This window comes from Engraulis encrasicolus, chromosome 17 (genome assembly GCF_034702125.1).
Source record: "Engraulis encrasicolus isolate BLACKSEA-1 chromosome 17, IST_EnEncr_1.0, whole genome shotgun sequence".
Lineage (NCBI taxonomy): Eukaryota > Metazoa > Chordata > Actinopteri > Clupeiformes > Engraulidae > Engraulis > Engraulis encrasicolus.
Window position 1 is genome coordinate 1,418,967 of NC_085873.1, and position 27,646 is coordinate 1,446,612.

General features: G+C 43.2%; 1 protein-coding gene across 1 annotated transcript in view; it reads left to right on the forward strand.

The window, feature by feature from the left end:
* Nucleotides 1-612: 612 nt before the first annotated feature.
* The window catches only part of lrp2b (low density lipoprotein receptor-related protein 2b), a 99,609-nt gene continuing 72,575 nt past the window's right edge, over nucleotides 613-27,646 (forward strand). Inside the window, exons 1-15 of the mRNA XM_063221434.1 lie at nucleotides 613-688; nucleotides 4,271-4,381; nucleotides 4,705-4,827; nucleotides 5,449-5,565; nucleotides 7,864-7,974; nucleotides 8,993-9,109; nucleotides 9,604-9,720; nucleotides 11,107-11,250; nucleotides 12,610-12,726; nucleotides 13,657-13,785; nucleotides 16,375-16,544; nucleotides 17,398-17,621; nucleotides 19,941-20,150; nucleotides 20,769-20,971; nucleotides 22,185-22,325. Of these exons, the coding sequence (XP_063077504.1) occupies nucleotides 613-688; nucleotides 4,271-4,381; nucleotides 4,705-4,827; nucleotides 5,449-5,565; nucleotides 7,864-7,974; nucleotides 8,993-9,109; nucleotides 9,604-9,720; nucleotides 11,107-11,250; nucleotides 12,610-12,726; nucleotides 13,657-13,785; nucleotides 16,375-16,544; nucleotides 17,398-17,621; nucleotides 19,941-20,150; nucleotides 20,769-20,971; nucleotides 22,185-22,325 (2,110 nt within the window). The remainder of the gene's footprint in view (nucleotides 689-4,270; nucleotides 4,382-4,704; nucleotides 4,828-5,448; nucleotides 5,566-7,863; nucleotides 7,975-8,992; nucleotides 9,110-9,603; nucleotides 9,721-11,106; nucleotides 11,251-12,609; nucleotides 12,727-13,656; nucleotides 13,786-16,374; nucleotides 16,545-17,397; nucleotides 17,622-19,940; nucleotides 20,151-20,768; nucleotides 20,972-22,184; nucleotides 22,326-27,646) is intronic.

Below are 27,646 nucleotides of genomic sequence, written 5' to 3' on the forward strand. Positions count from 1 at the left end.
AACTGGCTCTGGCCCATGTAATATAATGCATAGACAGAGGCACCAGCCTTTTGATGAGGTCCCGTTGCTGATGTTTCACATTGTTAAAAAGTTAATCTTACATGGAAGTCACGCTACTGCGGCTGACCATAAAATGCTGCATCCTGGATGAAGCAGCCCCATGCCCCGTGCCCAAACCACACACTAACACACACGCACACGCACACACACACACGCACACGCACACGCACACACACACACACACACACACACACACACACACACACACACACACACACACACACACACGCCCCAACCAGCACCTGGTCTCTCACCACACTGATTGATGCATCTCTACCCATCGAAGACTCTGAACCACAGACACATGCACACACACACACGCACACATACAGACACTCTTCACGCACATCATCACACATACACTGCACACACATACACTCTTCACAAGACACTGGAGCAGGGGCCCCCGGGACTCATAGGTGTTTTCATCACAGCATGAGAGAGTCAGGCCTTGGCTATTCTAATTAGGTGGATATTGGTGGCAGTATTGTGTGCTGTGCTGTATCTTGCTATCCATCGTTGGTGGGTTGAAGACCGCTGATACCCCACAGCATGGGCGGTGTGGGGTTCCCTACTCTGGCCCTTCTCCTCATCCTTCCCCTGGGTCAGAAACATCTACTTGCCAAAGGTAAGTTTAACAAAAACAAAACAATTTGTATTAATATAATTTATACATGTTTTTAAATGTTTGTTTTTTTCCTTTGTGCCTTGATGGCCAGGGAAGTGAAGATGTGATAGGAAAGAATCGGAGAGAAAGATGAGGTAGGGAATTGAGCCAGGCTGGATTTGAATCTACTCGTAGGTCCCTTAAGGCCACCTTTGCACAATGCATCCCTTTAAAAAGTATACTAATCTGTGACTAATGACTTTGTCATATACATACTTTCAACAGGTTATTTATTACTGTAATGGCCGTAGTCATTGATCTACTGTATGTGTTCAGTAATTTCAAATTTACCAATGATGTGGGGTATACTGTGGTATTTTGCCTGGACACTAGGAATTACGTGTAGATAACTGTCAAAATTTGGAATTAGCATTGCTAATTGAGCATTAGCAATGCAATGCTAATTACAAATGTATCCATGATATGAGGTACACTGTGGTATTTTGTTGAAGGAGAGGATTGTGCACATCCCAGGGAAAAGTGCAGGACGAAGGTCAACTGTAGTTTTCAGAGTGAGGAGTCCGCACACTTAGAATCCTTTTTGTCGTTTTCATTTTTTCATGGCAGGATAACGTTTCGACCTCAACAGTCTTCTTCAGACTGTGGTATTTTGCCTGGGCACGAGAAATTATATATTTTTAAAATTCGGAATTAGCGTTGCTAATTGAGCATTAGCGATGCCTACTGTGACTGCCCATTCTCATTATAATGGCTGTAAGTGGACATGCCATTGACATGAGGGATGCTCCCAGCAGGGCCGCTGACAGCTTTGGCTGGGTCCGGGACAAGGTCATCTGAAAGGGCCCCCTCACCCAATATATGCCATCTAATGACGACCCAATTCTGGGGCCCCTCTCTCCCTGGGCCCGAGACAACTGACCCCTTTGTCGCCCCTTGTCGGCTTCCCTGGCTCCCAGACCAGTAGAGGGTAGATCAGAATCATTCAAGGGGGCAAAAAGCACATACAGTAGGAGCAGTAGGAGCACACGGATGGACTGTGATTTGATATTGGGGGTGGGAAATGATGGGGCAAGTCATGGCCAAGACGATGTATCATGGCCAAGACCATGTGACAGAAATATTTTTGTCTTCATACTGATGTGTATTACATAGAATGTTACCTAAGGAGATTATTTAGATGTGGTATATTTACCACTTTACAAGATTTTAATTTTGCACCCCTACCAGTTAAGGGTACCCTTATGCATGCATAACACCCCTCCCACACTTACATGTTGTGAAACCTTTGACACTATACATATACTGTAAGATTGGAGAGGATGATGGTCATGGGATTGAGTGTACTTATGTAAAGATAAAAGGCGTTTAATAGGCAAAATCACATGAGAATGGGTTTAACAGCACACCTCCATGAGCCACACAGTAGCTGCAGACCCTATAAACATGGTTACTGATTCATCAGCGTTACTACGTTCTGTTTAGTCATGGTCATCATGACAAAAATGTCTAATAAATCTCAGCACGTTTGAACTGGTGTTCTGTCAGTATTGTCCATCTGCTGTTTTGAGCTGAGCTACAAACTTTCCTTGGGTTAGGTCTTGGGACAGGCCTAGACTGGTAATCTGGCATAGATTTTCCGTGGTCTGACAGTCCTCAATGGCTGATGTTAATTCCCCCCCTATATTTTCTCTTAACCCACATTCAGCCATGCAAAATTGCCCAGGATTTTTTTGGCCACAGTCAAGCCCTGGTGAGGGCTATGTTATCATCCTAACCATCCAAGGCCTACTTGTTCTGACAAAGCAACCCAGTTCCACAGAACACTGGGTGGAAGGTCAAGATGATTCCAAAGTAGAATCAAAGATCTAGAATCGAAGTAGAATCAAAGATCACCAAGAAAATCAAATAAAGCTCTGAGAGTGTTTAACCATTGCTTGTCAGAATTTCAAGACCATACCAAAGAATTGCCTATTATGAACTGTTACTATGAGCAGAAATTGGTAACACTTTTGTTATTATGAACTGTTACTATGAGCAAAAATTGGTAACACTTTACTTGACACCCCTTTCATGACTGACATGCCATTATATCATGACACACCACTTGTCATGAAAATTAAGGAATGTCATTGACTGCTGTAATTAGTTGTCATGCGATAAATTCTGTTACCTTTTACTGTCTTCCTGACATTGTATTTGCTATGACATCAAGACCTTTAATAAGATGTCAAAGGTCTGCCCATGCCAACTGCAGAATTATTTAGTGCGCAAGTAATCAGGCGCGCCTCTATCAGATGCATGTAGTAGAACTTTTAGGGCGACAGACTTGACAACCAAATGCGATAGAATTAACGACTGGCTCTTGGCTTGACAACCAAATGCGATAGAATTAACGACTGACTCTTGACTTGATAAACAAATGCGATAGAACTAACGACTGGCTTTTGGCCATAGCAACCTGCAGTTTAGAATTAGTAACGGCAGTTCGCCTAACTTAGTCGCACGTTTGACGCCTGACAGGTTATAGGGAATTAGTTGCAACCCCATCAGCCAATCAGAAAAGAGGATTCAGTTGCGTAGGCAGATAAGTCCACTTTAGTATTGCTCTTGGGGATGGAGACATGCTATCCAGCTGGGTGCTGTCCCCTTTCTGTACATGAGTAGGTGTATGCATTCTTGCGTTGGTCCGCACTGATTTTTTTTGTTTCCCCCTAAGAGATTTTCACCAAAATCACATGAGCTAATAGGACTACGGCATAATATATGAACTTGGAGGCCAGCACTATCAAGATAGCTGACTTTCAGCAAGGCCGCGAACAGCATCAGAACTGAATGCTTTGCCATCAAGTTCTAGCCATGACTTCCAGTTTTTCCCCCAGCACTTTATAGTTGAGGCGGCCACCTTGACGATCACCTAGACTCCTTGAAAGATAACAATTTAGTGTTTTGGAAACAGGCATTTTGGTCAGTCATATAATATTTCATGTAAAACTGCACAAAGAAGCCTTTCCAATCATGATATTCACATGCATCCAATACTGGCTAACTCTCCACCCACCTTGACTGATGCCAGACTAGACGATTTCAGCCCGATTTCAGGCGTATTGTGACATACTGCATTTCACAACCCACCTCCGACATTCTAAAACCTTATGACAGAAATACTCCATGTTTCTGTAGGAAACACTGATTGTCCTCTGTTGTACTTGATCATGTCTGTATCGCAGGGCTATTCAAATGGCGGCCCTGGGGCCAGATGCGGCCCTTGGACAGCAAGGTTCTGGCCCCCCACAAGCCCCTTCAAATACAGAATCGTTTTTTTGGAATTTAGAGATAAAAGTATGGGCTCCGTTATCATGCTGAAACGGGACAGGGGATGTTAAAATGCAGGAAATTACATCTAAGAAATGCAAAATTTTCTGGGGGAGGACCCTCAGACCCTCCACTTCAATGAAGTCTCCCATATTTTTTTCATTGACAGTAAGCAACTGTCGGCAACTGTAAGCACCGTTCGGCCCCTTTACTGGGAGGAATTTGAAAAAATGTCCATCATTGAAATGTAATTGAATACCCCTGCTATAGGCCAATGTGACGGCTCGCAGTTCCAGTGTGCTAATGGCCAGTGCATAGACCTGGACTGGAGATGTGATGGCACCAAGGACTGCACTGATGACTCAGACGAGGCCAACTGCCGTGAGTAATGCATACACACATGCCTCCGTGCGCGCGCACACACACACACACACACACACGCACACACACACACACACACACACACACACACACACACACACACACACACACACACACACACACACACACACACACACACACACACACACACACACACACACACACACACAAAGTAGTGCAGTAATTAGGCCAAGTGTCAGATATATAGCACAGATAAATGAGTGTGTGTGTATGTGTGTGTGTGTGTGTGTGTGTGTGTGTGTGTGTGTGTGTGTGTGTGTGTGTGTGTGTGTGTGTGTGTGTGTGTGTTTCTCCTCCTGTAGCGGCAGCCTCATGTGGGCCTCAGCAGTTTAAGTGTGTGTCTGGTGGTGAGTGCATCCCTCTAGCGTTTGTGTGTGACGGTGAAAACGACTGCACGGACGGATCAGACGAACAGAGGAACTGCAGTAAGTTGGATAGACATCGTAGTGTATTTACAATGGCCTCTGTCTGTCTGCCTGTCTGTCTGTATCTCTCTCTCTCTCTCTCTCTCTCTCTCTCTCTCTCTCTCTCTCTCTCTCTCTCTCTCTCTCTCCCACACACACACACACGCACACTCACCCCCACACTCACACTCACACAGACAAATGCAAATACGGGTGTTTTGTGTGCATGAGCACATGTGCGTGTGTGCCCCAAGCATTGTTATGATCATTATACAATTTCCTGTAAAACAACACAAGAGTACAGTGTGTGTGTGTGTGTGTGTGTGTGTGTGTGTGTGTGTGTGTGTGTGTGTGTGTGTGTGTGTGTGTGTGTGTGTGTGTGTGTGTGTGTGTGTGTGTGTGTGTGTGCGCGGGTGTGCGCGGGTGTGCGTGTGTGTGTGTGTGTGTGCATGTGTGCGATTGTGTGTGGGTGTGGGTGTGGGTGTGTGTGCGATCATGTGTGCTTTTGGCCTGGAACAGTAAGTCTAGTTTCTGTCTTTCTTTCTTTCTTTCTTTCTTTCTTTCTTTCTTTCTTTCTTTCTTTCTTTCTTTCTTTCTTTCTTTCTTTCTTTCTTTCTTTCTTTCTTTCTTTCTTTCCTGTAGATGGACGTACCTGTGGGCCACACCAGTTCACCTGCCAGGAGGGCCAGTGTATCCCTAAGCAGTACAGGTGTGACCATGTCAAGGACTGTTTGGACAACTCAGATGAAAACAACTGCAGTAAGTGGCTGAGCAGGGTTGCCAGATGAGGCTGATGATTTCCAGCCCAAAAAATGCTCAAAACCCGCCTAGAAGCACAAAATCCTGCTATTCTGCTAAATGCCATTTTAACCCGCACACAGCCATCACAGAGCCGTACATAGAGAGAGTCTGGCCAACTCGAATCATGGACGCCATTTTCGTTTCCCCACGGCGAGGATTCTACAGTGTAACCCTATGGGCAGCATACCATCAAAATCGCTGGATCTAAAATATAGACCATTAAACTTGGGTTGTAGTATTATCAAGATCCCAACATATGAAAACAAACGTTAACAAGTTAGTTCGTATAGAAGAGGTTTGCTTAAAAGAGAGTTTTGGTCAGCATAGTTTTGATGTGCTCAGCAGTGCATTCAAGCGTTACTTCCGAGTTGTTGTTGCCTAGGTAGGTACAGCCAACGTCAAAGTCGATATTTAAGAAATGTACAGAAATAATACTCACAGTCACAACGATGGTCAAGTTCATGTACAGGGACCCTGGTGATACTTGCGCCAAAGTTTCACGTTGTGTCGAGATTTAGTAGTTTAAAAATAATGATGTGCTGCTCAGCAGTGCATAATCGCGATTGCAGACAGTAGAACTGTATGATGAGTCTGGATGCTCATAGGATGAGTCTGGATATTCATAGTTTAAATCGTGAGTTTAAATCCCAGGGAAGAAGGACCTTATTAGCGCGACAGAAATAGCCTAATAACTTGGTGGGCAAAGGTATGTTTTCACAGTATAGCATACTTGCAGGTGGCAATTAAGATTTGACAAGCTAAATCCAAGTTATGACAGAAACCTTTCATTCGTTTTCAAAGTGCGGACAGGAGTTTTTGAGAGCATGTCATCATCATGACTATTTCTTTCAAAAGTAATTAATAATTAAAGTCGAAGGGGGAAAAAAAAACATTTACCTCACACACAACACAGAGAAATCTGCTGCTTTCCGGTTATTAATTCTGACCTTTATATTCCATAAAGGGGAGTTTATATCCATGCATGTCCCAAATCCTCCGTTTATGTCACGAGTTAAACGATGCCGTTTGTTTCTCCTGACCCGGCCCTGCACTACAGCCATATGCACAACAGTTTGTCATAATAATAATGTTATAATATTATAGTGAAGCGTTATTTTTTATATCTGATAATGCTCATTAATGGGAGCGTGGGGAACAAAAATGGCGTCCATAAAACATGTGACCAGCCCAGAACCAATCAAAATAGCGGGATAGCTCGAACGTTCGAACCCATAGTTGGCCAGACTCTCTCTATATACGGCTCTGCACCATCCTAAGCAGCCCAATTGGGCAGGAACCAGCCCAATCTGGCAAAACTGTGGCTGACTCATCCTCGTTGCTAACTTGTGACCTATTATGAACTTCAAACGTAAAAGTTTAGTAACTATGCAAACATTGGAAATGACTGGAAAATGACTTAACGTCCTGCCAAGACAAACACTCACAGTCACGGAAGTACAAATACACACGCACAAACACACCACACACGCACACACACACACACACACACACACACACACACACACACACACACACACACACACACACACACACACACACACACACACACACACACACACACACACACACACACACACACACACACACAATTGCTCTATAAAGGAAATAGTCTTCCAGATATCGTTGGATACCTTATAAACAATTGCATGCTTGCCAAAACATGGCTTTGTTAGCCTTGACCTCTTGCTCTTGATTGGGTTCAACCCTTTTGAGTTGAATACAATTCTGTACTCACTACTCAAGTAAAATCGCAATATGAAGTATCAGGTTTTAGATTTGTTTTTACATAGTTTACTTTAAAGTGACATCGAATCAGGAGAAACGAGACAACCCGTCTTGTACCTAGTTTTCTTTAAAGCAACAATAAACCATTTCTGGAAATGAACTAATTTTACTCCTCCTAGGCTAGATAAACAGGAGAAAAGTTAAAGTCAATTATTAAGTACAAGGGGAGGGATGAAATGAGCTTATTTCCAGAAATTGTGTGGTGTCACTTTAAGTTTCTTTAATTGCACAGTATTGTATGTGTACAGTGTAGATTTCTATTTGTGTATTGAATACATAAATCTACCCAAGTTCTGATTCTGATTCTTGTTCTGATTCTGATTCTAGTTCTAATTCGAATTCGAATTCGAATTCTAATTCTAATTCTAATTCTAATTCTAATTCTAATTCTAGTTCTAGTTCTAGTTCTAGTTCTGATTCTGATTCTGATTCTGATTCTAATTGGTGCAGATTACCCGAGCTGCACAGAGAAGACATGTGCCAACGGGGCCTGTTACAACAACACACAGCACTGCAATGGAGTACCGGACTGCAGGGATGGATCTGACGAGAACAACTGCAGTAGGTTATCGATTCAGAAAATATCAAATATAACACACAATATAATACATATCAATGTACGTGTGCAAATGCAACGCACAATTTTGTACACAGTTGTCGAAATGCATTAAATGCAGCAATGTGGGAAGCCAAGCAGTAATGGATGGTTGAGTCACTCCTGTTACCATGCATGTCCCATGTGAGATGATCACAATACAGTTGAGTATATGCGATAAGCTCACTTGCAAGAGTGTATCAGTCCATTTATAGTAGAGATGCACCGGATCCTGATTTTTAGGATCCTGCCGGATACCGGATCCACTGCTTAAGATCCTGCCGGATCCGGAACCGGATACCGGATCCTACGAAAGGGTTGAAAAACATAGCCAAATCGCACACGCGGGCCCTTTTTATTACGTTGGCGAAAACTATTTTTAAGACTCATTGGCTTACTGCCACACTGCCTTCAATGGCCGCTTCCAAAGGGCTTTCACTCCATGCAGCGATTGGGGTTGTGAAAGACTGACTGAAAGGCCTTGGCTATGTAAAAAGTAGAGATGCCCCAGATCCTAGATCCTGATTTTTAGGTAACTGCCGGATACCGGATCCACTGCTTAAGATCCTGCCGGATCCGGATAGTCTGAAAAACCCTATTATCCTGCCGGATCCGGAACCGGATCTTGGATCCTGTACATCTCTAATTTATAGAAATAATGGAAAAAAATGCAAAGAATTAATTTGGTAGTTACGATCATTCATTGGACACAAACTTAAAGGGTTTGCATCTGATTAATGAATGAGCAGCTGTGGCCTAATGATTAGGAAGGTGGTCCTACGATCAGAGGGTCGCATATTCGAATCCCACCCTTACCTCTATACATCCATCAATGACTGAAGTGCCCTTGAGCAAGGCACCTAACAACCACATTGCTCCGGGGACTGTAACCAATACCCTGTAAATAGCTGTAAGTCGCTTTGGACAAGCGACAGGTAAGTGTAATGTAATAATAATAACAGCAATATTTCTTATCTTCCTTAGCAACGATCCACTGTGGTCTGCACGAGTACCAGTGCACTAACGGTTACTGCATCCCCTTGACGTTTGTGTGTGACCACTGGGACGACTGTGGTGACAACAGCGATGAAGAGGGCTGTGGTGAGTTTACATTTCACAGAACTGTAAAGACAGAGGGAAAGGGCTGTGGTGAGTTCCAATTTCACATGTATAGATATGCACAGAGACAGAGGGAAAGGGAGGCCGAGGCCTGCAAGCATGCTCGAACGCACGCACTCAGACAGACGCACACACACACACACTCTCTCTCTCTCTCACACACACGCACGCACGCACGCACGCACACACACACACACACACACAGGAGTCAGAGGGAAAATGTCTTCCCATAATTTTCCTTTATCTGTGTATTCCTCTATTATGTTCATATATTTATTTCTTTATTTGCTTGTCTTTTTTACCATATGTTTTATCTTAATGTTTTAAATGTTCTTTGACTCTAATTTCTTTCTTTCTTTCTTCCTTGTTTCCTTTCTTTTTGCATTTGTTTTTTTGTGTGAAGCACATTGAGTTGCACCTGTGTATGAAATGCGCTATACAAATAAACTTGCCTTGCCTATGTGTTTGTTTTCCAGTGTACCAGACCTGCAGTGGCTCCCAGTTCACCTGTTCGAGTGGCCGCTGCATCCCTCAGAGCTGGGTCTGCGACGCCTTCAACGACTGTGGAGACTACAGTGACGAGAAAGGATGTGGTGAGGAACATTATTACATTACATTGCATTTGGCAGACGCTTTATAACCAAAGCGACTTTCAAAAGAGGACATAATCAAGCCAACATCACAAGCAAATACAAAGTGCGCAGGAGATATACAGAACAACAAGTGCAGTTGCAAAGAGGGGTTCGGGTTTTTTTTATAAAGAGTAAATACACACACACACAAACTAAACATGGAACATGGCTTAGAATAAGTACCATGTAATAAAGACGACCCAGTGACCCTCCCAGCGCTTACACCACACACACACACATCCATGCACGCACGCATAGACGCACAAACACACACACGCATGCACACACGCATGCGCGTACACCCACACACTCGCACATAAGCACGCGCGCACGCACACACACACACACAGACACACACACACACACACACACACACACACACACACACACACACACACACACACACACACACACACACACACACACACACACACACACACACACACACACACACACACACACACAAGCCTACAACCTATATAAATGGTGGTTATGGCTTAGCCGACAGGTTTGCAGATTGGGCAACTGCTGACTGAACTTCGTTCTTGTTAACTGCTTTATGGGAAATTTGGAATTATGACGATGATTTTGTGGGGTTTTTTTGTTTACGTGTGCTTCTTGATGTTTGGCAACCACGGGCTTGGGGTGAAGGAGTCTGACTTGTAGACCAAGGGTCACCGGCTCTGTAGGTTCTGGGGTAGTCCATATCATATTTTACATACAATTGCACAACAGCCTATTCAATCATGATATTCACATGTCTCCAATCACCTTCATGAACACATTTCCTGCAGGAACCACCTATCTGTCATATGTTTTATGTTTTTTGTCAAATGATTTGTAATGACAAAATTATTCTACTGGCCAGTGTGATCACTCCCAGTTCCAGTGTGCTAATGGCAAGTGCATAGACCTGGACTAAATCTTAACCCAAATCTTAATCCTAACCTTAAATCTTAATTCTAACCCTAAATCTGAACCCTAACAGTAAATCTTAAACCTAACCCTAATTCTTAACTCTATCCCTAAATCTTAACCCTAACTCTAAATCTTAAACCTAATCCTTAATTCTAACCCTAAATCTGTACCCTAACCCTAATCTTAACCCTAACCCTAACCCTAACCCTAACCCTAATCCTTGCTTGACTGGTGTCCCTGGCAGACACGCTGCCTTGAAGGCACAACTGAGGGCAATAAAAAATTAAAGACCATTATTGAGCGTAACGTGTGCAGTTCAAGCAATGTGTTCAATATGTGTTGTGTGTACTACCCATATGCACAGTGTGTGATAAAAAAGGTTACTAATAAAGGCTAATCCTGCTCCTCCTTCTGTATTCGGACCGTCAGACGGTAACAGCAGGGAATGTTACCCGGGGGAATGGCCCTGTCCGGGCTCCTCAGCATGTGTGGCCGTGGAGAAAGTGTGTGACGGCCGCCCCGACTGCCCAGGAGGCACAGATGAGACCAACACCACAGCTCAGCTGACCTGCGGTAAGTCAAATGGCTACACTTTATATACAGTAGCATGGCAAGCTATAAAATGACACGTATGTGTAATCTTGGTTCGCAACATAGTCAAAGTTACTGTGCTAAGGACTATCTCAAGGATTTACAACACATATTCAAAATGAGACAGTGTTGTAAGTGGACAGACAGAGTCAAGCCAGATGCATGCCTCAGATAGGATTATTCCCTATGGTGCGAGGCTAGACCCGCCAGTCAAAAGAAGAACATGTTCATCTAGTAGGGCTACTTGTAGTTTACTAGGCTACATTTTAGATGCAGTCTATTGGCACAGTCTGCTTCAATAGGTTTGAAGCATTTTGAACTGACAATTTTGAAAACCTTATCCCCTCCATGCCCTGTCATCCACACAAACAGTCAATTCCAACAAGGCCATCATGCATTATTCCTGTTCGTCTACAACTCACACTTATTGTACGATATGCACAGTCTCAAGTTTCACCGTGATCATTTCATAGGAGAGTTTTGTTCTTATAAAAGTTCCATCAGAGGGTGTGTCTATGGATCACCACCCAGTAAAGTATCTCACAGGTCCTATGAAACTACTGAGGAGGTCAGCACAGTTTGTTTTATAGAAACTTAATGGAGTGCAATTCTCTTTTGACCCGGACAATAGTCACTCGCAACTCACATTTTATGATGCCATTGCAAATATAGAGTTTTTTTATGATCTGTGCCACGTTTCATTACCAGTGTACAGGAACACAATTGAGATTTCAGCCAAGACTGTTGTTTCTCAGATTCCCGAACAGCTCTGAGTCATTTTACACATTTTGTTTCACAACATTTCCTTTAACAATGTGCAGATCAAGTCATCACAAAGAACATTGGTCAGCTGACATATCAGAATTAAATTTGATTAATTCTTTTGAAGTTATAAAAGAATGTGATAAAGAGTTATATGAATGTTTTAACACTGTCGTGCAAATAGGTTTTTTTCTCTTGCATATTCTTTAGACTCTTCTGGCCAGACGTTATGTGGATGTCCCTAAAATATTTTCTGATAAGAGTGTGTATGTTTTTATTTTTATTGGTCCTTGCTCTTTTTTTGTGGTTGTTGTTGTTTTATTTTGACTTTTTTGTCCATGTTTCTTATGTACTAACATGTCTTTTCTTCTGAAGTTAGTGAATATGTGCTGCACTTTTTCTAGACTTTTCAAGTTTCTGAATTCTGAATATGCACTATTAGAAGAGCTAAGGTAATGTCAGGCTAACCTTCTCTTCTCTTTCTAACCTGCTCTTCTATTTCTAACCTTCTCTTATCTTTCTAACCTGCTCTTCTCTTTCTAACCATCTCTTCTCTTTCTCTCTGCTCCTCCTCCTCAGGCCTTCAGCAGTGTTCCGCTCTCAGCTGTGAGTTCCGTTGCCATGCCACCCCGCAGGGCGGGGCCTGCTATTGCCCAGATGGCTACATCGTGGCCAATGACAGTCGCTCCTGCGTAGGTGAGTACGGGAGAATCAGATCCAGTTTTGGCTAGAGATGCACCGGATCCTGATTTTTAGGATCCTGCCGGATCCCGGATCCACTGCTTAAGATCCTGCCGGATCCGGAACCGGATACCGGATCCTACGAAAGGGTTGAAACACAAAGCCAACTCGCACACGTAGGCCCTTTTTATTACGTTGGCGCAAACTGTTTTTAAGACTCAGTGGCTTACTGCCACACTGCCTTCAACGACCGCTTCCAAAGGGCTTTCACTCCATGCAGCGATTGGGGTTGTGAAAGACTGACTGAAAAGCCTAGGCTACGTAAGAAGTAGAGATGCCCCAGATCCTGATTTTTAGGTAACTGCCGGATACCGGATCCACTGCTTAAGATCCTGCCGGATCCGGGTAGTCTGAAAAACCCTATTATCCTGCCGGATCCGGAACCGGATCTTGGATCCTGTACATCTCTAGTTTTGGCCGCTTTTGTAATGGCACATTGCTGTGTTTGCTGATTCTAACCAGAATGCGTTGATATGGCAAAGGTGCGCGTGCGCGCTGCACATAAAAAGCAGTAATGCGCCATCAAGAATGCGGCCATTGTCTCATCTTGTTTGACTAATTGTATTGTTGAGTGGGTGTCAAGTACATATACTATTGAATTGGTACAAACTATTCTGAATGCTGTTTATGAATACCAGTATGAATACTAAAAGGTGATGCACACAAAATAGAAATTTCCCAAAGTGGTGTACACACCAGAAGGTAATCACCTACATAAAAAGAAATCACATGTTAACAATCCATAACAACCTCACATACCGCCATTTGCCTTATAGATGTACAAATGAGCTCCTAGGAATTATTATCCAATGTAGATTGTCCGATTTGTGCTCACTTGAATATAAGACATACATATATATAGTCATTTTGTGGTCCTACTCCTAGATTATAACGACTGCAACATCTGGGGAATCTGTGACCATTTCTGTGAGGATCGGCCGGGGACCCACCACTGCAGCTGTGCTAATGGATACTTCCTGGAACAGGGCCACATATGCAGGGCAAACATATCAGGTACACACATCTCACACAAGCACATGTACATAATCTACATGGGTGCTTTCTACAGCACTCTATGCAGGACCAAGGTACAGTATAACACAGCCTACTTTCCACACAAGTTAATTGGTGCTAGCACATATGCATGGCTAACATATCCGATACTGTCATCCCCCACACAACTGAATTGGTGCTGTCACATATTTAAGGCCAAATTATCAGGTACACACATCCCACACATGTACATGGGTGTGTCAGCACATACAGTACTGTATAAACATGAAATGAAATGAAAGGAATTTGTAATGGCATATCACTAGGGCAGCTGGCCAAGTCTGGTGTGTTTGCGTCTGTACCGGTAGGTTTATGACTGTGTTGAGGAAGAACTCTGTGTACTGTGCTGTGTGCTACAGTTAGGGCCATAAATATTTGGACATCTGCACATTTTTCATCTTTTTGGTGCTGTACACCATCCCAATGGATTTGAAATTAAACAAACGAGATGTACATTAACAGCAGACTTTCAGCTTTAATATGAGGGTGTTTGCGTCCAAATCGAGTGAACTGTGAAGGAATTATGACATTGTCTATCAGTGCCACCCCATTTTTAAGGGACCAAAAGTAATTGGACAGTCTAGTATTTATACATCAAACTTTCAATTTTTAATTATTTGGTTGCAAATACTTTCCAGTCAGTTACAGCCTGTAATTTGCCATCCATAGACATCGATAGACACTGGGTTTTAGCCCTTGTGATGCTATGGTGAGCTCTTTATTGCAACAGTCTTCAGTTCCTGCTTATTCTTAGGGTATTTCCCTTCAGTTTTGCCTCCAGCAAGTGAAATGCTTGCTCAACCATACTCAGGTGAGGTGACTGACTGGGCCATTGAATAATATTCCACTTTTTTGGGGTAGAAATGGCTTAGTGGCTTTCAGATGAAGCTTTGGGTCATTGTCCATCTGCACTGCGAAGCATTGTCCAATGAGTTCAGAACCATTAGGTTTAATATGACATGATAATATAGCCTGAAAATCTTCAGAATTCATCCTGTGGCTTTTGTCGGTAGTCCTCATCATCAATAAATACATGGGGATAATCGTATTGACAGATATGCATGCCCACACCATGACACTACCACCACCATTGGTACTGATTGGGTGATATGCTTTGAATCATGAGCAGTTCCTTCCCTTATCTACACTCCTTTCTTCCCATTACCCTTGTACAAGATGATTTTTGTCTCCTCTGTCCATAGGATGTAGCTCAAGACCTATACAGTCTTTTTAAGACGTTGTTTGGCAAAGCCAAATTTGGTATTGCTATTTCTGATGCAATCAATAATTTACATCTTTCAGTGAACCCTCTGTATTTCCTATGGTGAAGTGTTCCTGAATGTTCTTGATCTTTTTTCTTGATTGTTGCCTTGGACATGTATCCACCGTTCACCTGGACACTGTTCTACATCTGGCAAACTTTTGGGAGATGGGTTTTTGTTCACCAGATACAGAATATTGTCTGTCATCCACAGCATTTGTCTTCCATGTCTGCCAGGTAATTTGGTGTTGCTGTGGTATTGCTTTTTTCCAACATTCTGAACTCTTGAATTAATCATATTCAATGTTTCCCCATCTCTCAAATGGGTTTGTCAAGATTTTTTTCAACCTTATGATGGCAGAGAGAGTAGAGAGAGAGAGGTTCCATTGGCCCATTGTTTCCGGGTTCTATTATTGGGGGGGAAATCCCCCTTTAGGCAGACCTAGGCAGACCTGAGGACTGTTCTATTCAATGCTAGGAGCATTATGACACGCCCCTTTAGGCAGACCGGAACCTGGTCATGTTAGGTGCCCATAGAAACCTATTATGTTGGCATATCTCTATACTTAAAGAATCTCTGATGATGGCTTGAATCACTGATGGTGACAGGTGGACTTTGGATCTCATGGACATTCCGTAAAAATATATGGAAATGCAAATGGAACACTTCAAATGAACTCTAAGACCTTGTATTGACATCTTGGTGGTGGTGTAGTAAGGGAATAACACACATCTGACTGGAGAATAGCTGAGAAGCCTACTGTCCAATTACTTTTGATCCCTTGAAAAGTGGGCAACACACACAAAAAACGTTGCTATTTCATTCCTGTTAATGCGACATGGATGTTAACACCCTCACATTCACGCTAAGAGTCTACAGTTAATGCACAGCTTGTTTGTTTTTATTTCAAATCCATTGTGGTGGGGTATAGGGTGGAAAAGGGTGATAATTGTGTTGCTGTCCAAATATTTCTGGCCCTAACTGTATATTACAGAAAGAATGACCTTGTCCTTGTCAATGTTAAATGAAAACGTACCAAACTAAGAGTTTTTAGTCTGAATGGACCATTTAGTGCACACGAACTGCTGCTGATGCCTCTTCATGAAAGCGTCATTCACACACACACACACACACACACACACACACACACACACACACACACACACACACACACACACACACACACACACACACACACACACACACACACACACACACACACACACACACACACACACACACACACACCAGTAATTTCTCGATGTATTTTGGCCACCTGTTTTTCAAGATGGGCTTCCTCAGCTGATCTTCACTGATGGACGTGATGTCAGGATGGCGGATGTGCATGGGCGGTTCCTCAGGACACTCGTCCAATCGCCTGGCAAAGGCTATGCTGTGGGTGTGGCCTACCACTGGCTCAGCCATCGGGTGTTCTGGTCTGACACCAATGTTCAAAAGGTTTGCAGCACTGTTTATGTAGTTACAGGAAAAACACTACCCCCCTCTAGTGTTACTACCACCACCGTTAAAAAGGTTTTCAGCACTGTTTCATGTGATTACACACGACAAACTAGCACTACTTCTAGAACTACTACCACCACCACCATTCAAAAGGCACTGCTTGTGGGGCAGCCTAGTGGTTAAGGAGATGGGCTTAAGATCACAGGGTTGCAGGTTCCAATCCCTCCCTTTCTCACTCCATGGATGAGGTGACCGTTGAGCAAGGCCTAACCCCACACTGTTCCAGGGACTGCAACCAATACACTATACTTAAAACAACTGTAAGTCGCGTTATATACAAGTGTAAGGTTAGTGTAATTTAGTAATGTAACTGTTGTAATTTCAGAGCAGAGCTACCACTAGCTCTAGTAGTACTTCCACCACCGTTACTGCTACCACCATCATTACGACTATGGCTTTGCCCTCTGTGTGGTTGTAACCTGTGGAAAGCAGGACAGTGAATTTAGAAGGGCCCTATCAAGTTGAGTGAACTAAACAAATCACGAACCATAAATGAACCACTGAAACAGTTGTTCAACAACACAAATTAATTTTGGAAACACTATTTTGATGTTTGAGAAACCTTACTTTCAGGTCTTCTCAATGAACATGGATGGTACTGATCATCTCATTGTTAAGTTGAAATTACGCTGGTCACCTGCAGAATTTTACTCTATTGACTTTTGACTCTGTAGGAGCAATGACACTGTACATAGTTGCAAATACACAGTGTTGCAAATACTCTATCTGGATCTATCAGTTTACTCTGCTGTATACTCAACCCCTTTGTTTTTCCTGTGTTCTTTCCCAGGTGTTCTCCATAAACATGGACGGCAGTGACCAGCGCGAGGTGCTGTCCTATGCGGTGCACAGCGTGCAAAGCATGGCGGTGGACTGGATTAACTTCAAGCTGTACCTGCTGGAGTCGCGCGTGGAGCGCATCGAGGTTTGCAACTTCGACGGCAGCGACCGCGTCGCCATCGTGGCCGAAAACCTGGAGAACCCCCACGGCCTGGCCTTGGACCCCACGGTCGGGTGGGTACATCTGTCTGGCTGTCTGTCTCTCTGCCTGCCTGTCTGTCTGTCTGTCTGTCTGTCTGTCTGTCTGTCTGTCTGCCTGTCTGTCTGTTGGCCTAGCCCTGAACTCTTCTGTAGCGTGGGTACAACTGTCTGTCTGTCTGTCTGTCTGTCTGTCTGTCTGTCTGTCTGGTTTTCTATGGACCTCGCCCTGGATCCTGCAGTCAGTTGGGTACAGTCTGTCTGTCTGTCAATTTATCTGTCTATTGGCCTAACCCTGGACTCTTCTGTAGCGTGGGTACAACTGTCTGTCTGTCTGTCTGTCGGTGTGATTTTCTATGGACCTCGCCCTGGATCCTACTGTCAGTTGGGTACAGTCTGTCTTTATGTCTGTCTATCTGTCTGTCTATTTTTCTATCTGCCTAGCCATGATCCCTACAGTCGGTGGGTACAACTATCTGTCTGGTTGGCTACCTGTCTCTGTCTTGTCTACAGTATCAGTCTATTTGTATCTCTTTCTATCCGTTTGTCTTTTGAACTATTCCTGTACCCTACTGTTTGATGCACACTGTCTGTGTGTGTGTCTGTCTGTCTGTCTGTCTGTCTGACTGGTCTTGTGTCTATCTGTTTATGTGCCCGTCTTTCTGTCTTTCTGCCTGTCTGTATATCAGCGTGGTGCGTGCTGTTAACTTTTTTTTAAAATCTCTGAATCACATGAACACTAGACTCAATGGCAGACTGTGTGTGTGTGTGTGTGTGTGTGTGTGTGTGTGTGTGTGTGTGTGTGTGTGTGTGTGTGTGTGTGTGTGTGTGTGTGTGTGTGTGTGTGTGTGTGTGTGTGTGTGTGTGTGTGTGTGTGTGTGTGCGCGCGTGTTTGTGTGTGCGCGCGTGTGTGTCCATGTGCACTATGCTGACCATGCATTTTCATGGTTTTATTGCGATGTTATCTTATTATACTGTAGCATGTGGACCTGATTTTCAGATAGTCCGCCCGCTTGCAATATGTACTGTCATATTTTCGTCTTCCTGCGGCACTTTAGTCTCCACAACCTCTTGCCAATCCCTTTATCTAATCATTTTTAAAAAAAATCTGATCATTAAATTATTAATGTTTAATCTAATCATAATTGAGTCTCAATTCAGACTTGAACCTCTTCAAACCATGATTAGTGGGGGTTTTATGGCAGGGGTGGGGAACTTTTTTCATTCGAGGGTCCTCTTCAAATTACCTTGAGGGCCATAAAAGTCCTCCGAGGGCCGTTCTATGAACACAAACCAGGATTTCCCCCTGCACTTTAGGCCTATATTGAAGGCAGCCACCTTTAAAACAGACCTCACCTTCTCTAGGTCCCCTGAATATAGCTTAATTAATTGCACAAGTAATTTCTAAGATTCCTTTACAAAATATGTCATATTTCATGTGAAACGGCATAACATTAAAATTGTCTTGGGGGGCGGATAAAACGGCCTTAAGGGCCCCGAATGGCCCTCCAGATATGTTGTATGGCAGGTGTAATAAAGTGACTCGTAGTCAACGTTGCAGGTTCCACTTTATTGAACACTTGCTGCATCACTCATGTACACTGGCAGCATACCTGCTATCTATTTATACTTGACCCCGAGGACCCCTGGTGGGCCTATCTAAATGCCTGAATTAAAACAGTGCAACATCACATTACTACAGCATGCATTTGTGGTTATCCACACGGCCTTTCACACATGGCTGTCTACTAGCGCTGTTATCCTGTGATCTGGGATTTCAAGCTTTACTTCCTTTTTATGCCGAGCCTCTATTATGAGATTATTACTAAAATGCCAATCTTGTCTGCCAGACAGAAATAGGGCCTAAGGAACAAGCTAATATAAGCTTTCTATTACAGTAATGTCTCCAGGAGAATGTTCTTCCCATGGCCTACTCGAGTCGTGAATATAACCAAACGAAAAGAATAAATTATTCACTTTCCACCTACAGTATATAGGGCCTAGTGCATCCTATTTACAGCGAAGACATCGTGTCACATGTAGTGAAAAGGGTAAAAGACAATATTTTCAATCTACTATTGTTTTTTTACCCTTATCACTTCAAGTGAAACCATGTCTTTCAATAGGTTGCACTTGGCTACTTTTGATATTGTCTAAATGTTCAGTGTGGAGTGCGTGTATGTCCTCTGTGCCCTAACTGTTCTGAATGTTTTGTATGAGTGGAGATCTCTTGAGAAAGACACCTAACTCCACTATGCTGCAGGGATTGTAACAAATCATCTGTACTTAAAATAACTGTAATTCGCATCGGATAAAAGTGTCAGCTACATATAATGTAATTTAATTTCTCTGCAGGTACATGTTCTTCACGGATGCCCTGGGCTATGGCAGCACTGACGTGAAGGTGGAGAGGGCCTTCATGGACGGCAGCAACCGGCTGGAGCTGGTGAAGTCTCGGGTGGGTAACCCCACCGGCATCACCCTGGACCTGGCAACCAAGAGGGTCTACTGGACCGACAAGCACTTTAACATGGTGCAGACGGTCACCTACGATGGCCTGGACAGGTGAGGAGTGGTGAGGGTCAGTGTGTGTGTGTGTGTGTGTGTGTGTGTGTGTGTGTGTGTGTGTGTGTGTGTGTGTGTGTGTGTGTGTGTGTGTGTGTGTGTGTGTGTGTGTGTGTGTGTGTGTGTGTGTGTGTGTGTGCGCGTGTGTACGTGCGAGAGAGAGAGAGAGAGAGAGAGAGAGAGAGAGAGAGAGAGAGAGAGAGAGAGAGAGAGAGAGAGAAAGAGAGAGAGAGAGAGAGAGTTGGGAGACAGAGACAGAGACAGAGACAGATAGAAAGAGTGCAGAGAGTATTATGAGTGTGTGTATGTTTTAGGTGTTATTGTAGTAAAAGATGAAGAAGAGCACACACTCCTGGACCTGTTACCAATCCAATATATTTTTCATGAAACAATGTTTTGGCCATCTGGCCTTTTCAAGGTTTTTTGATAGGTGTTACTATTGAAGGAGTAGGTTACATCCAAAATGTCTGACCTGCGAGCAGGACAACCAAATATCAAGATAAAAGATGAAAAAAGTCCACTTTAACCAGGATTTTTCATTTCGGGTGGGTTTTCAGCCAGGTTGAAGCAGACTTTTTTCCATCTTTTAACATTATTCCCTATCCCCCCCTTGCAAAGGAAAATTGTGCTGAACGGAGGCCACCAGGTGCCCCAGCCGTTTGGCCTGACAGTGTTTGAGAACCACGCCTACTTCACTGACTGGACCAAGATGGGGGTGATCCGCACCAACCGCTTCAACGGCAGCGACCCCACGCTCCTCTTCCCCACCGCCAGCAGGCCAGGGCAGATAGTGGCCGCACAGGCTACCCTGCAGCCCATGGGTAAGAGGCGCATTACTGCAATTCAAATTGTAGACATTGAAGAGAGGTGTCAAGTAAAAGTAAAGGAGAGAAACACACACCTTTACCAACACAGGTAACTTATCTGAGTAACCAGTACACCTGTGTACTTGTCTTACGATAAGCTGACTTTGTGCTGGTTGGATCAAGTTTTTGGTCGGTTCTTGTTAGGTTTTTAGTATTTTTCAGTAACAACACAGTCTACAGTATGTATCTACCTCATTAGGTACAATGGAGTTAATGGTGTAACAGCTATGTGATATCATGTACTTGTGTTGACCTTACAGCATGAATTTACTTTACTTTTACTTTTGACACCTCTGCCTTTGAATAGCTTGAAGTCGTACCAAGGTCAGTACTACGGGGATTGTAGCCACCCAGGCCATCCTGCAGCCCATTAGTGAGAGACAGACACAAATATCACGAACAAATCCAGTCTTATTTACTATGTGTCCAATAATGGCATTAGGTGCATTTCGGTTCAATGTAGATGGTGAGGGGCACACATTGTGCCTTTGCTTGGGATTATTTATCTATAGTCTTTTGAGATAATACAATCTGACAATTGTAGCCTATTACTTTTCTTCCTCATTCTCAAAAGCATTGAATGACAATGGTGTATGATAATGTGCTATTCAAATACTATCGGTGTGATATTACCATTAAAGGTGCACTGTGTAAGATTTTTAATTGCTTATTTCCAGAATTCATGCTACCCATCCAGTAATGTTACCTTTTTCACGAATACTTACCACCACCATCAAATTCTAAGTATTCATTATGACTGGGAAAATTGCACTTTTCATACATGCAAAGGGGGATCTTCTCCATGGTCTGCCATTTTGAATTTCAAGAAATAGACATTTTTAGCTGCAAAAATGACTGTACTTGGGCCATACTAAAATATTTTAGTTTTTTACTTGGTAAACTTTCATGAAAAGATCAAATTTGGCAATAGGAAACCCAGTTTCAATGATCAGCATAGTTGCAGTACCTTTTTTGACCATTTCCTGCACAGTGCTGGAATATGGAATCTTCCTTTGTCACTTGTCTTTTTATGACAGTTGCATCATTATCATTAAGGGTCACTGTGCAAAAGCATGGTTCTAGTCTTGGCAAGGGAAACACACAGAAATTATTGGTAGCCCCCCTCCCCCCTCACAAACATTAAATGTTGTTGCGTTTGCATCCATAGTGATGAACCCGTGTGGCCGCCACAACGGAGGATGCCAGCATATCTGTGTGCTGAGCCACCGCACCGACAATGACGGCCTGGGCTACCGCTGCAAGTGTCGCCTTGGATACGACCTTCAACCTGACCTGCGCACCTGCTTCAGTAGGAGACAAACAATTCTACAGTATCTTTTGACATAGTAGTCTGCATGCCTAGCAGTGTAGTACTGTATTTGGGCAACAGCATAATCTCTACATTTTTACTTAAATTGAACAATGAAATGCACAGCATTCGAATGGCTGCATTGAATTGGACACTTATGGAGAATCTTCATGGCAGTGCAACATCAGCCCCACTTCATGTTGTTGTGGTTTGTTTGCAATCCTCCAGAAGTGCAAGACTTCCTGTTGGTGGATACCCAGTATGCAGTGCGGGGTTCCCAAAGCTTATATTACTTAAAGTTTTGTGGTTGATTTTATACATACAGTCAGGGCTCTAAATGAACACCAGCCAACCGGCCAAATGCTGGTGAAATTTCAGTTTGGCTGGCAGAAAATACCAACTTACTAGCCACTTTGACCAATCAGTGAGTGTATGTTTGTAAGATTAACACCTACAAGACATTTTGGCTGGTGATGAAAAAAGCTATAGGCCGGGAGCCAGCTACACCCCTCAGGATGTTTTTTGCTATGTTTTTTTCACTATGATTTCCTGTTAGCCTATACCCTGGGCCATAACGAGTTGATAGGGACAACTCCCAACTCGGCCCCGTTTGGTCTCAGGGCCCAAAAAAACAACTTTTAAGGAAAATCTGCAGGCGAAATTATGTAGCTGCAAATATTAAGGTACTGCAACTCCAAAAATGGTCCTAGAACCCTGTAAATTTACATGGGTCATCCTGTCACATAGGGGAACCAACCTGAAAAATGTTTCAGGGCTTGGGGCATTTCCTCTGTCAAATATCATCTTCAACATATCCAAAAAGCTCAAAAAATGCTTTTCCGCCTGACAAATTGTCCTCATATTTGATCATTTTCAACTCTGTTATGATATGTTTTGGTCCCTCAAATGTAAATAAGAAACTGCCAAACATCCTGAGCTTCAATTTAAGTCCAAGAGGACCTTTCTAGCTAGAGTACAACAGCTGCTATGTCCAAAGTTATTCACTATGGCCTATCCGAAAATAGTCTACTGGCAATAGTCTGCTGGCATTCTACAGGCATTCAGACACTTTCAGGCATAACCATTTCATATGGGACTATGAACATCAATTTCACATATGTTTGACCTTGAGTTGAAAATTGCTATGAATGAAAGTATGATGTGAATAGCATCAAAAGTAGCTAATGTTACCACCTATTGGTAGACTGTGAACAGGATGCCACACATGGTACTATTACACAAAAGGAATTAATCAAATGAGATGTTTTGAATTGTTTGTATGGTAAAACAGTAGTGTAGAATGTGAATAAGAACTTTTAATCATCATTTAATAATCCTCATTATCATCATCATCGTCCTCTTCCTCATCTTCATTCACATTTGTATGGATTTCATCAGACATGTTATGTTCATCGGTGTCCTCCTCTGCCAAGACATCAATGAGAGTTTTTGGAATTACATCACCTTCAAACCATAGTGGTTCAAGCTTCCCAGTATATGTGTTTATGTGAAACCCATGGTCAAGTGGACTTGGGATCTCTGGGTAATGCTCATGGGCCCTCTTCCAGATGCGCACTTGAAAGTATATTATCATTTTTAATCCCAGGGGGAAATTAAGGTGCATATTTACATCAATACAAAAAGACATTACACACACGACATTACATACATCGATACACATATATTAACCATATAGCTCACTCTTACATACATTCAGTCCAAGGCATATCTCACTTCCTCACTCACTCTCTGTCTCTCCCTCTCTTCCATTCACACAGGCACAGGCAGATCTCTCTCTCTCTCTCTCTCTCTCCCACACACACACACACACACACACACACACACACACACACACACACACACACACACACACACACACACACACACACAGTCACAACTGTGGTTAGTGATAAGTATATCAGTGTAACAGTGATTTATCATATGCTCCTTAGCTAAGTGGCACAGAGCAGCCAAAAAACAAAAAAACAGATAGTGTCCAAAAAAGTGTACTGGTGATTTATCACATGTGCCTTAGCTGAGTGGCACAGAGCAGCCGAAGATCAACTGTACAAAAAATCGTCCAGGAGTGTCATAAGTCACTGTGCATTGTCCAAGTAAGAGAGCCAGAGTCAAGTATCCATAGTATCCATTGAAAAGTGATGGGGGAATCGGGATCACAAGTTTCACACCATGTCGCTCCACTCACAGTCACACACACACGCACACGCACACGCACACGCACACGCACACACACACACACACACACACACACACACACACACACACACACGTTTGAACATACAGAATGTAATTGTCCTGTATGACTGCATTGGAAAATACCTCAGTGCAGTACAGTAAAAAATCCTAGTGCAGAGTGTAGATTCGTAGCGCAGAAAAGTTTTTCTTGATTGTTGGGGGGGGGGGGGTCACACCCAGACGAAGGATAGGAGTCCAGGTAGAAGCACAGGAGGCATACAGATAGTGTGCAGGTGTGGGGGTTGGTTTATGCGGTCCAGTCACCTGGGAGGATTTCTGTTTGTCCTCCTGTGTGGTGTGGAATAGCTGGAGGGACAAAGGACCTCCGTACCCTGTCTGCGCTTCAGGAGATGGGGCGAAATCTGTAACTGAAGAGGCTTCTCTAGTTGTCAAAGACTGGGTACAGGGGGTGCAGGGGGTGATTGTCCATTATAGAGTTGAGTCTGCTTAGTGTCCTCTTCTCAGCTGTGATAGTGAGAGCCTCCAGTTCTGTGCCTATAAAAGACTCAGCTTTTTTCACCAGCCAGTCAAGGCGTCCAGCATCTCTCCTCCTAATGCTACCACCCCATCATGTCACAGCATGGGAGCATACTGGCCATGGCAGACTGATAGAACCTCCTCTGGCCTTTCTTGTACAGTGCTTTTGAGTTAGCAGACCAGTCCAGTTTATTGTCCAGGTGTACACCCAGGTACTTATATGTGCAGACTGTCTCCACTGTCATTTATTTGGTTTTGGTGGTGTTCAGCTGCAGCTGGTTGATTCTGCACCATCTGACAAAGTTCTCCTCCAGGCCCCGGTACTTCCCCTCCTGTCCATCTTTAATGCATCCAACAATGGTGGTGTCATCTCAGAACTTTTGCATATGGCAGCTCTCCGAGTTGTTGTTGAAGTCAGTGGTTTACAGGGTGAATAGCACCGGGGAAAGCACCGTTGAGGACCCTCTTGCACGGTGGGAATTGTTTGAGATTGTTCCTTGAGTCAATTGAGAGACCCTGACGAACCTGGCGGTTTGACCCAGATATCTACTTTGGCTTCATTAAATGCTTATCACTCGGTGACTACATCCATACAGGCAGAAGCTGAACTGCTCAACACCATTGAGAAGCTGTTGGAACTGAGGATCAGTTTCACTACTTCTGCAAAGACTTAAATGAATGTTGATGTTTGTTTCAATATCTTCATTGGTTTCACCTGTCCTTTGCTTTTGAATGCTGACGTGCAGTCAGCAGGCATGCAGGATCAGAAGAGCGGCAATGTGTTCCTGGGAATAATCTTTAGCCAGTAGGTTGATGTCAATTAATCTATCACCCATGTCAAAGATTATGTTGACAGTTGAGGACTTGGCATAATACAGGAGAATGAAGAAAAAGTCAGAGTCTTTTGCTCTGACTCTAACGGTCCTGATGTGAGGCCTTAGGAGGGCATTTTTCATCATACAGTATCTTGGGAGCTCCAGTGATCCAGTTATAAATTAATGAATGCCTTCTTGTTTTCATCCAGGGTTCCCACACCTTTTTCATGAACAAATTCAAGCACTTTTCAAGTACCTCCAAGCACCATTTTTTCAGTTTTCCAGCACCTTTAAATAGGTAGCCTACTAGTGAGTTTGCCCATATCAGGATGATGGTCATGGGAAGCGCAACAACACACATGCTCACCATGCAACATCAATGATCACCCAGTATACTTTGCTTTGTACCCGCCATGGCAAGAAAAAAAATATAGGTGTAACAAGAAGAGACACTCAGGGCTTTTTTTAAAATATTTTTTTTGGTATGAGGGAACGCCAGTGGATCACGACCATGGAAGGGGCAATGGCCCACATATTGGGAACCACTGTGGGACACTTGGCAGACTGGGTGGGAGGGGGTGTGGGGGTCCTCCCCAAGAAGACAGTAATGAAGACAGTTCATGTAAGTGTCTGTGCTAAATATTGTTTCAGCTGATGCAGGTATGATGAGGAGTTTCCATCCTGAATTAGAGCACATTGGCCTGGAGGAGGAAACAATTGTTGAGATGGAGTATGGTGTCAGAGTTAGGGGGTAGGGCCCATGAGCATTACCCAGGTATCCCAAGTCCACTTGACCATGGGTTTCACATAAACACAGATACTGGGAAGCTTGAACCACTATGGTTTGAGGGTGATGTAATCCCAAAAGCTCTTATTGATGTATTAGGAGGACACTGATGAAATCCATACAAATGCGGATGAAGATGAGGAAGAGGAGGATGATGATAATGATAATTATTAAATGATGATTAAAAGTTCTTATTCACATTTTACACTACTGTTGTACAATACGAACCATTCTTTAAATAATTGTCTCACTTGATGCATTCGTTTTGTGTAATAGTACCATGTGTTGCATACTGTTCACAGTCCACCAATAGGTGGTAACATTAACTACTTTTGATGCTATTCACATCATACTTTCATTCATAGCAATTTTCAACTCAAGGTCAAACATATGTGAAATTGATGTTCATAGTCCCATATGAAATGGTTATGCCTGAAAGTGTCTGAATGCCTGTAGAATGCCAGCAGACTATTGCCAGTAGACTATTTTCGGATAGGCCATAGTGAATAACTTTGGACATAGCAGCTGTTGTACTCTAGCTAGAAAGGTCCTCTTGGACTTAAATTGAAGCTCAGGAAGTTAGGCAGTTTTTTATTTACATTTGAGGGACCAATGCATATCATAACAGAGTTGAAAATGATCAAATATGAGGACAATTTGTCAGGCGGAAAAGCATTTTTTGAGCTTTTTGGATATGTTGAAGATGATATTTGACAGAGGAAAAGCCCCAAGCCCTGAAACATTTTTCAGGTTGGTTCCCCTATGTGACAGGATGACCCATGTAAATTTACAGGGTTCTAGGACCATTTTTGCAGTTGCAGTACCTTAATATTTACAGCTACATAATTTCGCCTGCAGATTTTCCTTAAAAGTTGTTTTTTTGGGCCCTGAGACCAAACGGGGCCGAGTTGGGAGTTGTCCCTATCAACTCGTTATGGCCCAGGGTATAGGCTAACAGGAAATCATAGTGAAAAAAACATAGCAAA